Source organism: Halichoeres trimaculatus, unplaced genomic scaffold (genome assembly GCF_033239565.1).
Source record: "Halichoeres trimaculatus isolate MK-OKI-2021-1 unplaced genomic scaffold, fHalTri1.1 fHalTri1_scaffold_2, whole genome shotgun sequence".
NCBI classification, from domain to species: domain Eukaryota; kingdom Metazoa; phylum Chordata; class Actinopteri; order Labriformes; family Labridae; genus Halichoeres; species Halichoeres trimaculatus.
In genome coordinates this window covers 40,204,667-40,221,556 of record NW_027437180.1, presented here as the reverse complement: position 1 = coordinate 40,221,556, position 16,890 = coordinate 40,204,667, and the positions used below count along the sequence as shown (strand labels likewise).

General features: G+C 37.0%; 2 protein-coding genes across 4 annotated transcripts in view; both read right to left on the bottom strand.

Annotated features, from left to right (window-relative positions):
- pnpla6 (patatin-like phospholipase domain containing 6) overlaps positions 1-12,525 on the bottom strand; it is a 58,535-nt gene extending 46,010 nt beyond the window's left edge. For all 3 annotated transcript variants that reach the window (XM_074685493.1, XM_074685508.1, XM_074685500.1), the window contains exons 1-3: positions 12,443-12,525; positions 3,841-3,938; positions 912-965 (exon numbers count right to left, since the gene is read on the bottom strand). In XM_074685493.1, the coding sequence (XP_074541594.1) occupies positions 912-965; positions 3,841-3,897 (111 nt within the window). In that variant the 5' untranslated portion in view covers positions 3,898-3,938; positions 12,443-12,525. The remainder of the gene's footprint in view (positions 1-911; positions 966-3,840; positions 3,939-12,442) is intronic.
- Positions 12,526-13,631: 1,106 nt separating this feature from the next.
- atp5pd (ATP synthase peripheral stalk subunit d) lies at positions 13,632-16,669 on the bottom strand. The gene is made up of 6 exons (XM_074683373.1): positions 16,573-16,669; positions 15,421-15,551; positions 14,325-14,421; positions 14,097-14,168; positions 13,908-13,970; positions 13,632-13,816 (listed from the first exon to the last, which is right to left on the bottom strand). Exons 2-6 carry the CDS (start codon positions 15,540-15,542, stop codon positions 13,685-13,687), a joined length of 486 nt encoding a protein of 161 aa, XP_074539474.1. The 5' UTR covers positions 15,543-15,551; positions 16,573-16,669; the 3' UTR covers positions 13,632-13,684.
- Between the last annotated feature and the right edge of the window lie 221 nt (positions 16,670-16,890).

Below are 16,890 nucleotides of genomic sequence, written 5' to 3'. Positions count from 1 at the left end.
TGTTGGGCGGTGGGAGATTTTCGTGAGCTTTGTACAGAATTTGCAGCATTTGGTAATCTATTAAGTCACTAAGTTTCAACAACTGTAATGTTAACAGCTACTTAAAAACTTACAAACTGACAGGGTTTACTTGTTGTCACGTTAGCCTACAGATACATATACAGATACAGATGCACTGCCGATAGCATCTTTAAGCATTGTTTCATATTCTCACACCAGATGTTACTGGCTGGTGCACAGGCCTCTTTTACAGTTTTAACCCCAGTGCAGTGGAGTTTAGCAGCCAGCTGTGGTGGCTCTGTGTGTGCCTTAGCATAGTGCTCATACTGCTACATGTAAGACAACTCTGCCACACTCTGCCTGTTGTTTTAACTGGGGGTTGCCCCTCCCCCATCCCACCATGCATCATCATGCAAACAGAAAATGAGTGATCTGTTTTCCACATTTCTTTGTTAAAGACCAATCTAGGATAATGGCAGTATGGGTGGGGGCAGATTCATTTAAAAAACACAGTGATATGTGCACAAAGGTGGACCACTCTGCAGCATAAAAAAGCACTGAAAAATGACATTTAAAATAGTTGAAACCAGGGATGGATTACGCATTAAAGGGAACAGAAATGATCAATTCCAAACTTTAAAAAAGTATGAACTACTTGGGTTTGCAGGCTGAAAAGTTTGGGAAGCTACGGCTCAATCTAAGACTCTGTGGTTTGATCTCCAGCTTCCTTCTTCAAGTGTCCTTATAAAAACTACTGAACCACACTGCCCATGAAACATTACTGTAGGATAATTTCCTCTGACAGGGGCAGAGTGTCATGTGACTCATAGAGCCCTCAGTGGAAAGGGAGCAGCACGCAGTGTGGTCCATAAAAACATGTGTGCAGGTAAGCCCACTCAGCACCCACTCACCATGCTGGTCTGCAGTTCCTCCTCCACAAACGTCTTGAAGTTATTGAACCCGTCCTGTTGAGACAGAGACAGAGAAGCTTTTTTAATATCAAACATGTCACCAGAGCTTCTGCAGGCGCTCTGTAAACACACAGGGTGACACATCAACCAGAGGGCTTCACTGCCACTGGAGCGCAAAGGAATGTGGGGAAAAAGGGATTTACACTGGAGGCAGGACGGCGTCTGAGGGACAGCGTCTGAGGGACGGCGTCTGAGGGACAGCGTCTGAGGGACAGCGTCTGAGGGACAGCATCTGAGGGACAGCGTCTGAGGGACAGCGTCTGAGGGACCGGGTCTGAGGGACTCCATCAGAGACAGCAGAGGAGGAGGGCTTAAAGATGTGGCTCATACATGTGTCTTTAAATTATATTTCCTGAGCTTCACTTTCTACCTTGCTCTCCAGAGTTCAGAAAATGATCTACAGATAAGATCTTTATCATCCTACAAGAGGCTCAAAGAATGCAAACATCCTTAAATCAATTTCTAGATAAATCCAGAGAAGATCTGAGCTGACAGGAAGAAGCTCTGAGTGGTCTGGAGTCCAAAGGCCGCAGATCAACAAACAAGAAAACCTGTAGTGACGCCTGTTGGGTCATGAGCTCCTCTAATGTGATCCAGGCAGTCATTAAACTCCACCCTGTGTGGTGCAGCTGTATTTCTGTCCTTACAGATGGATGACGGTAATAATGTTCTCTATGGTCACTGCAAGGGTGTGAAACTTCTCTTCAAGGTGAAGAACAGAATCAATCACCTAGAGCAGGGGTGTTCAACCTGTGGCTCTGGAGCCTCATGTGGCTCTTTGGCTCATTGTAGCTTTAATTTTTTTGTTAAAATTAAGTATTTTTACTTTTCTTACAGTAAGTATCAATGGTTAAAGACACCAAAACTAAATAAAGATATGCATTGACTTTTTGTTGAACTTAACTTTTAACTTTATTTATTTATTTTGCACTTTTTTTGTTTAATTAAAAAAAGAATTAAAATATATTTTTTGGACATTTTTCAGATTAAAAAGAAAAAAATCATTTTTTTTAGGAATATGACATTTTTTAAAATAATTGTTTTTTAATTGCAATTTTTCAAAAACTTTACATTTTTAAAAAAATTATACAAATTTTGAACTAAAATAAAACTATCTGTATTTGTGATTTTGAATTTTTTTGTACAATTTTTTGGAAATGTTTTAATAGGTCATTTTTTGACATTTTTTCAATTTGAGGAAAAATTCAAAGTTTTTCTCAGAAATTGCAATTTTTAAAAAATAATTGTTTTTGATCACATTTTTTAGAGTGCAATTTTTCACAATTTTTTTGGAAATGAGGAATAATTTTGAACTAAAATAACAATTTTACTGTTTTGTGAATTTTGGTAATGTTTTAATATCAATTTTTGGACATTAGGATTTCAAATATTTTGAATTTCTGCATTTTTTTAAAATATTTGTTTTTTATTCTATTCTTTTGCAATTGTTTTACAATTTAAACTTTTTTTAAAAAAAAAGCAAATTTTTTCATTGCATCATTTTTGCTATTACAAAATTTTATTTTTGAACCTAGGTATAATATTTTTGCAGATAATTTGCACTTTTTTAATTTCATTTTTTCTTAATTTTGCAAATTTTTAAATTAAAAAAATTGTAAATATTAACAGACATATTGTCATTTCATAAATTTTGCATAGCTATAAATAGTATGACATTAAAAAAATCCTATTTTTTGCAAATTTATCAAAAATAAAAAATTGAGACATCACATGGACAATTGTACAAACACAAAAAACTTTTTGTTTGGACAATTATTTGCTAGTGAATTTGTGAATACTAATACTACTGTTACTACTGTGTGAATAAAGTAAATTTTCTAGCTCCACAATCACAAAAAATGACTCTTTTGAAAGTAACTTTTGCAGACCCCTGATCTAGAGTTTAAGTGAGACAGATAGCCAGACAGAGTAAAAAGCTTAAAAATGAGGGAGTGTCTTCCTCTTCTCGCCTGCAGCTTTGTGTTCAATGAAACCAGGCTGATAAACAAACAGGGGGTGTAATGAGGAAGCAAAGCTTATCACTTTTACTCCAATGATTCAAAGAAAGAAAATATTCACTCATCAAAACAAGATGATCAGCACAAGGAGTGGAAAGATCCTGAGGTCGAGATAAGCCTGTTTGTTTTACTGTGTGTGTGTGTGTGTGTGTGTGTGTGTGTGTGTGTGTGTGTGTGTGTGTGTGTGTGTGTGTGTGTGTTGGGCCATCAGATAAAGTATTTAAGAGCAGAGGTAATATGTTTTTAGTGTCGTGGCTAGCAGCCAATGAGACTGCATGCCTGTTATCAGTGGTTATTGATCAGTGTGTGAGGAACAAAGGCTGGTTTGGCAGTAAAGGGCCTCAGCAGGACGCCGATATATTGACGGCGGAGCTAACAGATGGGCCTTCAGCTGTGTGCACACAGAATTAAGATTTTGCAAGATTGTGCAAGCTGGAGTCACACAAACTTAGAGGGTGTTTGAAAACCCACATACAAGTCTGAGTGTTCCTGTGCAACATAAAATATAACAGGTTAACAAATATGGAACAAAGAAAGCCATAAAATCCTCTGAACATTGCTTCATGCTAAGCCACGCTTGGTTCAGCTTCTCTCAAACGAACAATGATGTGGAGCTGCTTAATAGTGGAAACTCACGACCTATGACTGGAGTCTGTTGGACTCTCTGATTTAGCTGAGAAAGACGTTTACAGACCGCAGTAATCTGACCCACGCTGGGGAAAGGTCACACTGAGCTTGAAGCTGGTGAGGGAAGTGGTTTGTCTTCCAGAGCTTATGCAAATTCCTGTTACCACACTTTAATTACTGCATATGGTTTACGGTTATAAAATAAAACCAGAGACTCTACCAACCTCTGTGGGACTGGGGCCGTCTTCCTGGACCTCTTGTTCCGAGGTACTCTGTCCCATTGTAACCCTGTGTCTTCATAGGGATGGTCCATCAACGGCCACTGGAAACAGAGAAACATGTTGCTTTCAGTATTTCTGAGTGTGGCTAACACCAGCAGAGCTAGCACCACCAGCTTTCAATCCATCCATGCCAGTAAACATTAACATGTCTCTGCTGATCACTACAGACAGAGTCATTAACCCCAAAAAAGGCAGCTACATCAATGTGGCAACTAGGAATGGACAGGCCTGGGACAATAGTCAATTAATCGTACCAAAAATTAAACGCACTCGATAATTTTGCCAGCCTCCATATAACGCCACTCATCGCTTTCAGCACCTGGGCACATTTGTTCTGTAGCAGAATGAACAGAGGAAACCCTCTTGTCAGTCTTCTCTCCAGCAGCGGGGAGGAGAAAGCCAAAGTTGAAGAGCCATCACTGCTCTGTTTTTGGCTGTAAACAGCCACATAGCTCCATGCTCAAGCTTCCCATCTCAGAAGAAGACAGACTAAGTGTCTAGAGTTCATTTATCAGGAAATGTTCCTGCTACACTCAGTAAAACTGTGCATGTGTGTGCTAGTCACTTCACGGCCGACTGCTTTTCCAACTTTGGACAGTCCAACAGAGAGCTAGCCAATAGACTGGTCCTGAATCCAGGCGCATTACCAACCATCCTCCAACAAACCTGGGACCCTGGAAATGTGAGTATTTTAAATGCTGTGTGCTGTGGAGCAGATGGAAGAGCTTTTCCTCAGTGTCCCCCCTGTCTCTGTGTTAGCTTCAGGATGCTAATTTTAGCTGCAGTTAGCCTGTTGTTTTAGCCTGTAATGTTGCGGTAAACGAGCTTCTCTGTTTTCTAAACATTGTGCACTCGGAGCTCGTGGCGCCGCTCTCAGTGACGTGGAAGAGCGGGGCGGTATCAGCGGTGGCTCATTTACATATGAAGGCCACGCCCACTAAATCAGAGCGTTCTGAACAGAGGGGCTATGAGAGCCTGGAAACAATGCTGCTGTGCTTGATTTATTGGCTTTTTGGACCAAAACATGTTACTACCATTTCATGAAGACATCAATGATCCAGATTAAACTGCAGAAAAAGAGCAGGATACGAGACCTTTAAAGAGACAGTAGCTCAAACAAAGTGTTTTTTGAGGTTGAAATAAGGGTTTTCTAGAACAACAGAGAACTTTTAAAGATGTAATCATATAAAGCTACCACAGGGGCACCATGCAGTTCACTATTGCTTCTTCTCCAGTCTTGCAGTTATTCCAGTTTACCACATTCAGCGTAATCACATTTTTACCTCCTGGTCTCAAATATTTGCCACACCAGGCTACAAAAAGCCGTCTGTCATCTGTTCAGTTTACAATTACAGTCCAGTAAGAGACCAGTAATGAGCGCCGTCATTTAGATAAGCTAGAGCTTATCTGACAATAATAAACAAAAATATTATCAACTGGCCAAGAAATCCTGGTGATGACATTTTTAAAATTTTGATACTAGTATTAAAAAAATGAACCCTTTCCTGATTTTTCCAGTTTCTTGCTGTTGCTGCCCAATCTAAACTCAGCAGAGCTTTTGTCATTTCCTAACAGCAACAAAATTACCAAACTTCTCTTTGTTACTCTGCTCTTAAAGCATTACCTCACGCCAAGCTACTGAGAGACATGTGGCCAAACAAAGTTAAGCAGGAAGCTCTTACTGCCATGTCTCGCCTCAGGGCTGAAGTTTTGAGAGCTGCTGTGTGTTCAAAGCAGTCTGCTGAATGTCTCCCTGAGATCACTCTGACTGAGCCGCAGCATCACGCAGGGATCAGATTATTGCATCAAACAGCAGCACATGCAGAGGACGCTGGGCCTGGCTTTGTCTCAGGAACCCACACAAACACAACTGATAAGAAACTCTCTGCATGGCGAGACCGCCTCAGTGCTAGAGGAAATTTCCAGCCGCCACTTTTACAACCTGGATTTGTTTATTTTGAATATCAGCGACTGTATAAAGGCAGCAGAGAGGTGTTCGTGTTGGTCAAAGGTAGTTTGTTAATGATCAGTCGTACACAAATGTGCAGAGGAGCACCACAGCTTTTCCCCTGCAGAAGAAGTCTGCAGATTAGCCCTTTAATCAACGAGGGAGGGACAAGAAGAGCAGACAGAGGCATATCTATGTCTCCAGATCCTCGTGTATCTCAGATTCTGGTGCCTCTAAACCAAGAGTCTTCAACCTGTGCCTCTTTGAATCCTTTGCAGTGGCTCCTTGTTGCTTTGAAAATCATTATTGAAAGAAAAAGTTTTATTTTTCTTACAGAGGGTATTGATGATTAAAGACACTGACACTAAATAAAATCCTGCGTTAACATTTAGTTGAACTAAATCTTCATCCCATCTGTCAATAAAGCCTGCCACCGCTCTACTTCACCTCCTACAACATCAACAGCCCACCAACTTTCCATGCACCTGTGGCTAACCTCAAGTTTTACAGCCCTGGGAAGATAACTACATCTACAAAAAGACTCATCTGGAAGAAAATACTGATTTTAATTCTGTGAGGATGGATTCATTTAAGTGCCAACGTGCTGGATTAATATAAATGCTTGATATGTGGCAAGACATTAGCAAAACACAACAGTTGTGTTGACCATTATTATCAACGTGTGTGCTTGAGTTCAAGAATACTTCCAAAACATTAAAAGTTTTTGCAAATTTTTGAAATTTCAAGTATAATTAAATTTTTCTAATATTATTTTAAAATTTTGCAATTTCTTTATTTATTGCAAAAATTTGATGTTCAAATTTTTGTTACATTTTGGCAAAATTCTTAAAAAATATATCTTTTTTTTTTCAATTCAAAAAATTTAATAAAAAAATTTTTGGGGGAAATTTTTGAAATTTTAAGACTCATCAAAACGTTTGCAACTTTTTAAATTTTGCATTTTTTTATTTTTGCAAAATTTTGATATCCCAGTTGTTTCATTATTTTGGCAGACTTCTTAAACACATTCTTATTAAGTTTTTGCAAATGTGATCAAAGTTTAATTTTTTTTGTTTTTGAATTTTCAAAATTTTTAGAAGTTTCTGCAAATATTTTAAATTACAAGACTAATTGCAATTTTTGCAGATCTTTAAAATTATGCATTTTTTATTTGTGCAAAATTCTGATATCTCAATTTCTTAATTTGGCAAACTTCTTAAACACATTCTTTTTAAGTTTTGGTTAATTTTTTCCAACTTTTTTTAAATTTTTGAAATTTGAAATTGTTTGAAGCTTTTACATTTTTTTCAAATTTCAAGAGAAATTGAAAGTTTTTATAATTCAACTTCTTTAATTTTGGCAAATTTTCAAAATTGTATTCTTTTCAATTTTTGAAATGTTAAAGTTGTCTGAATTTTTTTCAAGTTTATTTATTTTTAAAAAAAATTAACACACTTTTTAAAACAATTTTTGCAATTTTTCTTTTAAGAAAAAACTTAGACTTCACAAGTTTTCTTTTAAAAAAACTTTTAGATTTACTAGATTTCAACTATGCATAGAATTAAACACACATAATAGTCTTTATTGTGAAGATAAAGTAGATATTGTGGCTCCTGAATGTCTTTAATCCAGGTGAGCTGAGGAAAAATGGCTCCTATGAAAGTAAAGGTCTCAGAACACCTGCTCTTAACCTGTCAAAAGACTTAAATAGAGACACTTTTATCTTGACCTGGTTACATTTTCTTTGTTCAGCCACATTACCCTGACTAACAGCTCAGTGTAATCACCCAGTATTCGCCCACTCCACACCAACCTTCCTGCCCACATCTGCCAGTCTGGGTGATTTCAGCTGACACAGGCGTATGTGCTGAGACCGTGACAACAAGCTCATTCACTGTCTACGGACAAGTGAGCAGCTATGCTAACTTAGCTCTCTGAGAGTCTGATGGTTTCCTCCTCCAACCCTGACAGCAGCAGCTGAAAGTGAGGCAAGGAGGGAAAACAACCGAGCTAACAACAGCAGCAGCAGCACAGTCTGTTGGTTTGCTGAAGGCATACAAAGTAGGCTGCTGCACTTGCATGACAAAACCTATACACAAGGGAGCATCTCAGGGCTAAAAGCCTGAACTCAGAGACCATTAGAGGGAAAATCACCGTGCCTTTGGAAACAGATGTAGAGAGTCCTCTTTCTCTGTCCTCTGAGGGTTTTTAATGCACTCTGCTCATTTTCTTGTTGACATTTCTTAATTTGCAGAGCATTTTGCCAAGCACACTGTAAATACTCTTTATTTCTCTGCAGCCTAGGCGGCACAATGATTATTACAACATCATGAATTTGAATTTACTGCAGCGTGTTAGGGAATTGTTTTATGAATGCAATCAATACTTTCCTACTCTATCTGCTCTGTTAGTGAGATGAATGGAGGCCTGGGTTTAATTGCAGTGATTGAGACCATTCTGAAAAAAAGCTTCACAGAATGATCTTAGATTAATATTTCAAATGTTGTAATGGAGCCTCTTAAGCCCCAAAAAACTTTTCTTTTTTTTTTTTTTTGCATTTTTTTATAAATTTCAAGACTAATTGAAATGTTTTTAATGTTATTTTTTATTTCTTTATTTTTATTACATTTTGTTACGGAGCCTCTGAAGCCCCAAAAAACATTTTAATTTTTTGTTTGTTTGTTTGTTTGTTTTTTTTTGCAAATTCTATAAATTTCAAGACTAATTGAAATGTTTTTAATGTTATTTTTTATTTAATTTATTTATTTATTTTGTTACGGAGCCTCTGAAGCCCCAAAAAACATTTTTTTTGTTTGTTTGTTTGTTTGTTTTTTTGCAAATTTTTATAAATTTCAAGTCTAATTGAAATGTTTTAAATGTTATTTATTTATTTATTTATTATATGTTGTTATGGAGCCTCTGAAGCCCCCCCAAAACACTTTATTTTTTTCTTTTTTATTTATTTTTTTCTTTTTTCTTTTTTTGCAAACTTTATACATTTCAAGACCAATTGAATTTTTTTTTGGTAATTTGTTTTTATTTTATTTTTTATTTTCAAAATTTTTACATTTCATTTCTTTATTTTGGGAACATTTCTTGTTCTTTTTTATTTTGCATTTTTTAAATAGTTTTTTAAGAATTTTTTATATTTTGGGCACAAGATAATTGCAGTATATTGTGCACATATGATAAACACCTTGTTCCCTAAATATAACTTCTGTTTTATAGATTTTAAGTTGAATTATATTCAGACAGAAGCCATCAAAAAGTATTAATACGTATCTAAAGCTTATCATATGAATTCATGTGTCAGGTCTAGACCTGCTTATATTATGTTAAAACTTTTTTTGCTTCAAGTCCACTTTCTGAGCACTTTGTCAACATAGATCATCAATAACTAGTCCTTAGTGATGATTTCTGCTGATAACAGGATCATACGTCTCAGAGCAAGAGCAGCAAAAAATATCACTGTACAGCCTTTCTTAGATTAAAGTCCAACTTGTTTTAAAAAGGACTGTTACATTAGGATCTAAGCTGACAACACACATTTAAACTTGGAGGTTACACAAGATAATAACTGGAATAAAATTATTTGTGCAAACAAAACAATTACCCTGTGCCCAAATGCCTTGCTTCCACTTAGTTGTGCTCACAAGGTAATTTCCTGTGCAAACAAGATGATAACTTTTGTGAACAAAATCATTAAATTTAGATTGAGAATTGTTATATTTGGAGACTTCAGGAGCTCTGACTGTTGTTAACACATGTGCTAAGTAAAACCAAGTGGAATAGATAATATGCAAACGTTGATATTTGTTTATCTACCAAACTTCTTACAGATAGGTCACAAATTTTTTTAAAAAAAGACACTAGCTCATTTTCAATAGTGTGTTCATAAAACGTTAATTAAACAGTACAACCTCCTGTCTAATATCGAGCAGCCCTGCTACATGTGTGTCAAGAGCATCTGCTGGCACCAGCTGCATCTTTCGTCTGATGCATTTCCTGCGTAATCTATAATATCAGTGGCTCAGAGAGGGCGGCTGAACTGCTGTATGGCTGAAATTCAATCAGTGAAAGGTGGAGGATCGGGTGTCACCTTACATTAAGGGACCCTCTGAGTGACACACAAACCACCAAGCAGGGCGCGATTTTTTCAAAGGCACAGTATAGCTTCAGAAAAGTCCTACTTTCAGAGTTCAAATACCATTTTTATCCATGTGTTGTAATGATAAAGGGTGTCACTTGGTTGTATTAGTATTTAGTGACTTTAAATGGTTCAGTATAGGCTAGTTTAAGATGCCCTGTCCAATAATTACAGATGCTGCTTTGCTCGGATGTCTCTCGTTGCATTTACATATCCTTGTGTGTGGCGATAACGCTGTAAGAAAAGCACAGTTCTACTCTCGGGATGAGACAGTACCCAGCTTCAGTCTCTTAGCATTGCCTCCCTCCATGCAGGCCTACTCCTATTGTTCTCTTTGGACAATGAAGTCAGTGTTGACTCCACTTTCCAGGGGCAGACCTGGGTCGACTACTAACACAACCACGTCTGTTTTCCCCCAAACACAATAAACACTTAGGACATGAGATTCACAATACCAAGTCTGCATTTTTGAGATATGTGATGCTTTAGGACAGGGGTCTTCAACCTGTGGCTCTGGAGCCTCATGTGGCTCTTTGACTCATTGGCAGTGGCTCCTTGTGGCTTTAAAAAATGTAATTGAATTTTCTTTTTTGATTATTTTTCTTTCAGAGGTTATTGATTATTAAAGACATTGACACTAAATATACATATACATTTTGTGGAACTATATATGCATCACCTATCACAATGAAGCTTTTATATTCTTTCTGGAACGTTTGCACATTTTTTTGCAAGTTTTGCAGTTTTTTTGTATTTCAATTATCTGAAATTTTCAAAATTTAGTAAAAAAAATCAAACAGATTTTGTCAAAAGATTTTGCAAATTTCAAATTTTTTTTTGAATTTTTACACATTTTTGAAATATTAATTTGAAACCATTTTTTTTAAATGCAATAATAACATTTTTAAGTTGTTATTTAGTTAAGTTTTTAAGAAATTTATGAAATGTTGGCAAGTTTTTTAAAACTTCGAAAGTTTGGCAATTTTTTTTTTTTCATTTTACTCATTTTATTTTTATCTTTTTTGCACATTTCTGAAAAATGTTTGTCTTATTGAAATTTCATAAATGTGAAAATGTATTACATTTCTGACACTACAAGTTTTACCTTATTTCCAATGGTTTTGCAAATGTATTAAAAATTCAAAACTTAGACACCACATTTACAATTTCATGAACACAAAAAACTTTTTGTTTAGATAATCATTCACTCTTTTTTTTTTTTTTTTGCTTAGTTTAGAATTACACCCTTTTTTTGTTTATATCGTGAAGATAAAGTAGATTTTGTAGCTCCAGAATGACTTCTATCCAGGTGAGCTGAGGTAAAATGGCTCTTTTGAAAGTAAAGGTTGCAGACCCCTGCTTTCGGAGCTGTGGTGGTTGGAAATGCCAGAAAGAAAATTTCACAGCACTTATTTTAAAGACAATAAAGTTTTATGGAGTGTAAGTGAAAATGTAACTGAAACAGCCTGGGGTGATATATGCTTCTGTCAACACAGGCTTGTTTAGACACAAACTGCCTTTGACCTTTGACCCCGAAAGTAATTTCAATGCTTTAATTTTCTCTTCCCACAATAACTTCATGTAACTTTGCCTCAAAACGAAATAGAGTAACCGTTTTATTACATAAATATGGCATTAGCTCTTTACAAATGACAGCAATACACTGACCAAGGTGAACCCAGGGGACGACACCAGCTCAGATTTCTCTCAGGCCAAAATAGTTGGGCAGAATTTACACCCCACGGTGTGTTGCCTCACCGGCCTCTCGTGATTCTCGTGGCAGGATTCCTCAGATGTGTTGTAAACAAACTGACAACTAGAGAAGGCTAGAATAAAGACTTCTCCTCAATTAAAGCTCAAGCTGGTGGAAAATGTCTGTTATCCATACCAGTAGAGGGTGTTTTGACGCAGTGCTGAACCGTTAGCAAGCAACACGAAGCCTGTGATAGCTGTACAGAGATACTAAGGCCGGGTTGTTTATGTTCACACAACTGTTATCAGTTAAGAGGAGATTCTTGTATCTAAAGTCGTGTTAAACTGAATCTATCTCATTGAAAAAAGCGGATTTCCTCCATCCAGAGCAGAAGGCACCTGGCTGGTTGTTCCATCATAACGTAATCTCCCTTAGCTTACGTTGTCAGTTTCAGCGAGCTAGGGAGGCTAATGTTAGCTGAATGCTCTTCGTATCCCCATAGCTGATAAATAAAAACATTATAACAAACTATAACGCTGAAATGGCTTCATATTTTTCTTAACGACCCCGTGCTATCATCCCAAATGAGTCAGTGACTCCTACCGTAGAGCCCAGCCGTTACTGACTCATTTGAAATGATAGCTTCGTCTTCCATAAGTAGGTAAACGGTATAAATGGAGGGGAATTTCCAGAATAAATAATTCTAACATCACATGATAAGGATATTTTATTCATTTTACATAAAGGAGGTCTTTACCTGGGCTGATGGACTCCCGTCAATCGTCGTATACTGTCAAACAACATACACAGGAATCACTGGCCGTGAAACCCCGCCCCATTCAGAGGCAGTGTAACAAAAGGACCAATCAGAACGCAAAACTGGAGTGAAGAGCTGATGTCCCGCCTACTTCTATGTAAATAAAGACTCGCTGTCCAATGATGTTTAAGGGTGAGAGAAAACGGCTCTGTGATTGGATACTAGAAATGATTGACATGTCGGTTAACACACCGTCAACATTTATAATAGTTTTACAAATAATAAACTTTATGTGGCACTTTCCAAACAAAGTGGCTTTACAAAATAAAAATGAACAATAAGAGAGAACTGTAAGGAGGACAAGATTAAAAAATGACAGGAAGAAAAAACCTTTTTTAAGGCTAAAAAACACCACCAGATTACAGGAAATAAAACATAAGAAAAAACAGAGATTTTGGTACTTACCCCTGATATATTGATTATTATGATGAAACACATTTTTATGGGTGCATTGTCTCTGAGCTTAACAATCAACCAGTCAGTTTAATAATATTTTTAACTTAATGTATACTATTAAAACTCAGGTCATTATTTAAAAACCACAGTCCATATGTATGTATGTTAATGTACTGTATTCAGCTCTGTATTCAGTTAATTAAATCAAGATAACTCCCGGCTTTTTTTTACCAACTTCCCGCAGAAACCCTTTTGTATTTATGAAAATCACCTTATAACATTTAGTGATTACGTCTATGTTGTGTGTAAAAAAACGATTCAAGATTGATTTAATTCATAGTGTTAAAACATTTTTTAAAACAATGTCAATTCCTTTCTTCATTAAGATCTCATGATAGTATTTTTTCAGTTTGTCAGCACCAATTCTATTTATGTGGTTTTGTAAGGGGAAGTTATTGTCTTGCTGCTTTTTTTTTTTTTTGTCAAAATGTTTTTTTCTGTTATAAGCACAAGTGACGTGCTACACAAATATAGTCTGATTGATTGAATTTTGGGTCAGTAAAAATATGCTGTTTCTAGGAATGAAGGCTGGCTAACCTGGCCACCACAATGAGACTAAGACAATAACGCCCTCTAGTGGGCATTAGCAACTACACTCAAAGTAATCTCACACTACCTCTCCCATTTCAAAACTACTCTGAAAGACATGAATAAAACACAACAAACATGCAACTTTCTTTTTAAAATACATATTCTTTATTGTGAGGTCAGTGTCCAGGAAGAGGATTACAGCTCGGCAATGGGCTTGTGGGGCCAGTAGGGGTGTTTGACCTTGTCCAACTTGGTCTCCGGGAAGGTGTCGTTGAGGTCGTCGATAGTCATCTGGTCGAAGGGAATCATGTTCTTGAACTTTTCCAACTGAGGAAAAAAAAAAAGGAGAAGTCACATTTACACACAAATAGATAAAATTCACTTCCTGTTTTCAAAACTGATGAAATTTCATTCTGACCTGACTCTCATATGCTGCAATACGAGCCTTGGATTCTTCAATGTAGGCTGCTGCACCTTTGTTCTGCAAGAAAGAAAGAGAATCAGTTACATCTGATAAAATTAACTGTTTTAATCATAATGCTACTGCTTCTGTAAAATAAATTACAGTTTCAATGAACACATGTTGTTCTGTGAAGCTGTCACTTACAGCTTCAGCCTCCTGAGCATTGATGGAGCTTGTCTGTGTGTCAGCAGGCACGGGGATCTGCAGAGCTTTGAACTATGAATCGAAAGAACAACACAGAGCAGACAGATGTGTAAGAAAACAGCTGTAGGACAAATAGCTGAGCTGCGTCTCACTTAAACTATCAATTGAAAGTTGTTGGTGTCGGAAGTCACAGATAGCTGAATAACTGCTCTGCTGAATGGAGCTCACCTTCTTCTCAAAGTCATCGACCATCCCGGCTTTGGCTACAGCGCCTCTGTAGTAACTCCAGTCGATGGCAGCAGGAGTCTCTGGCAGGGAGGACAGTCTGGAATGAAGAGGGAAGATGGAGATTAACTGATGACCACAAAGATATAGTTTTCAATCTGAAGAAAGACTAAAAGATTCAGAAAATAGCAAAGTAAAGCACATGTGCTCGGATATTGATATGTAAAAAAAAAAAAAAAGTAATTCAAAGCAGACGTCACAATCAAAACAGCAACTTAGGCTGGGACACAGTTTCTGTAAGAACCCTTTCAGTGGCCCCAAATTAAAGTTTTGATAGAAACCTGAAAAGATGCTTTAACATTTTACGGTTAAAGTTTAAAAATCCTTAGACTAAAATAAGTTCCCCCTCCCCTTAAAGAAGTAAAACTGATAAGTTTTGAAAAAGTGAAATGCATCTTAGGTCAAGTTAACAATTAAAATTACTCATCTTTAGTAGTAGAGTTAGAAATCTATTAAAAACGATTAACATTAAGATTAGTTTAGGACTACAAAATGAGCCAAGCCCTGTTTTAAAGCTGTGACTCCTACCATAATGCTAAATTCCATATGCTCTACAACCCAAACCAAAACAGGCACAGGGGAAGGATGACATCTTGTATCCAGGCACAATTTACAGTGATTAAAACATAAAGACATATGAAGCTATGTCTGATTTACCTTGGATAAAACCACTCAATTCAAGCAATGCGTAACTAGCTTAGACATGTAAATGCTACCATGCATGAGTGATGCTAGCTCTGCTAGTGTTGACCTTATTCAGCATGCTCATTTGGCAATATTTACCGAAGGAGCCTGTGGTAAAACTTTATTCAATTTTGATTGGTTTGTTCCTTTTAGACTGGTCATTTGTTCAGAATTTGAATTAATATTTTTTTTTTTAAAAATTGAAGATTTTGCTCCTTGGAGAATGAGCATCCTTGAAACCTGCCCCGGATGGATGCTGAACACACACTATGAAGCAGCAGTAGCACTAGCACTGTTTTCTCCCTCTGTGTGTTGTAAAATGATTTCTGCTCTATTCTGTTGTTGTGAAACTAACTTTGCAGCGATGGCATCACTGCGAGTCTTCAAAGCGTTGAACATGCCCCTCTGGTTGGGTGGGACCCGCTCTGCGAAGGCCACCCAGTCAATGGCCTTGAGGGCTACACGACGGCCTGCCATCCTTACAATCTGAAAACAGGAGACAAATGAACTTCATGAGGACAAAAATAACAATCTGAAGTCAAGCCAAACAAAATGCATCCACACCAAACACTGACTACTAGATTAACATCAGTTTGAGGTAAGTTGAACTGTTAAGAAGTTTAATTTTTGTCGACTTAGTGATTCTTGGATGTTACCTGTCTTCTGTTATGGAAGCTAAACCTGAATCTTTCACTTAAATTCTGCAGACACATTAAGTCAAGCCTTCAGGGCTGTAATGAAACTGCATTTCTGAATCATCCTGACTGAGAATGTATCAATGGAGGCAGGTTGGATACAAACAACAGTCAGCTGTGTTTTGCGGTGCAGTTTATACCAAACTATAACTACCACAAACTTCATAAAGTTAATTTGTAAAAAGTAATAATAAGAGCAATAATTTACTTGGGCAGAAATATTATAGCTGTTGTTGCTTTAAGAAGCACTATTTTTATTTCTCCTAATGTTTCTGTCATAAAGACATGGTAGGACATTTTATACCCCATTAACGTATTTGTTATCACGAGATTAACGTCCACAATGACTAAAATTAGTCCTGTCAAAGATTTGAAAGACTACTTCAGTCAATACATGGTAGATTTCATTTAATAATCTCGATAGCTTCACTCGCTGAGACTTCGAGCAGCGTTAAACCTCCTGTTTTACAGATAAACTCAATTAAAAGGCATAGTCAGACAAATAAAACTGCTGCTAACCGCATTAAATATGTTAATAAGTCATTTATGTTACAAAAAAGTAAAGACATTACTGAATTAAAAATCACTGACACCGGGCCCTTGACATTTTGTTCAGACCTCTGCAAAGCTAAGCTAACCGCAGCTAGCCAAGGTCAGATAAATCTCTCCGTTCCTCCAGAATTTAACCGGAAACCAGAGAAAATTTCGAGTTTATTGTTGTATTTGAGGCATAAAAACACATGCAAAGGAAGCAGAAACCACATTTGTCCATTGAATGCCCTTGTTTTTAGGCTCTCCGTTAGCACTCTTACCTCGCTGCTTCAAGTGACGTCTGTGACAGGACGGTGAGCGGAAGTGGCTTTTCTTCATGAGACCCAGGAGCTGCAGAGTGAGCGCCACCGCCCCTAGTGGACGGGTTTTAGGAAGCAAATAGAGCCCTCTGCTGGAGAGATTGAGAAACCATGGCAACTTTTTTTTCCTCTCTTTTCATCGACAACTAAAACTTCGAGAGCTGATTTAAAGCTCTGCTAAATGTTTTTGTAGACAAAAGAAATGCAATAACAGCCAAAAGGTAAATATATTAGGTTCTCATGCTCAGTATTACAGAAGAGGATCAGAGCCACTGTAAA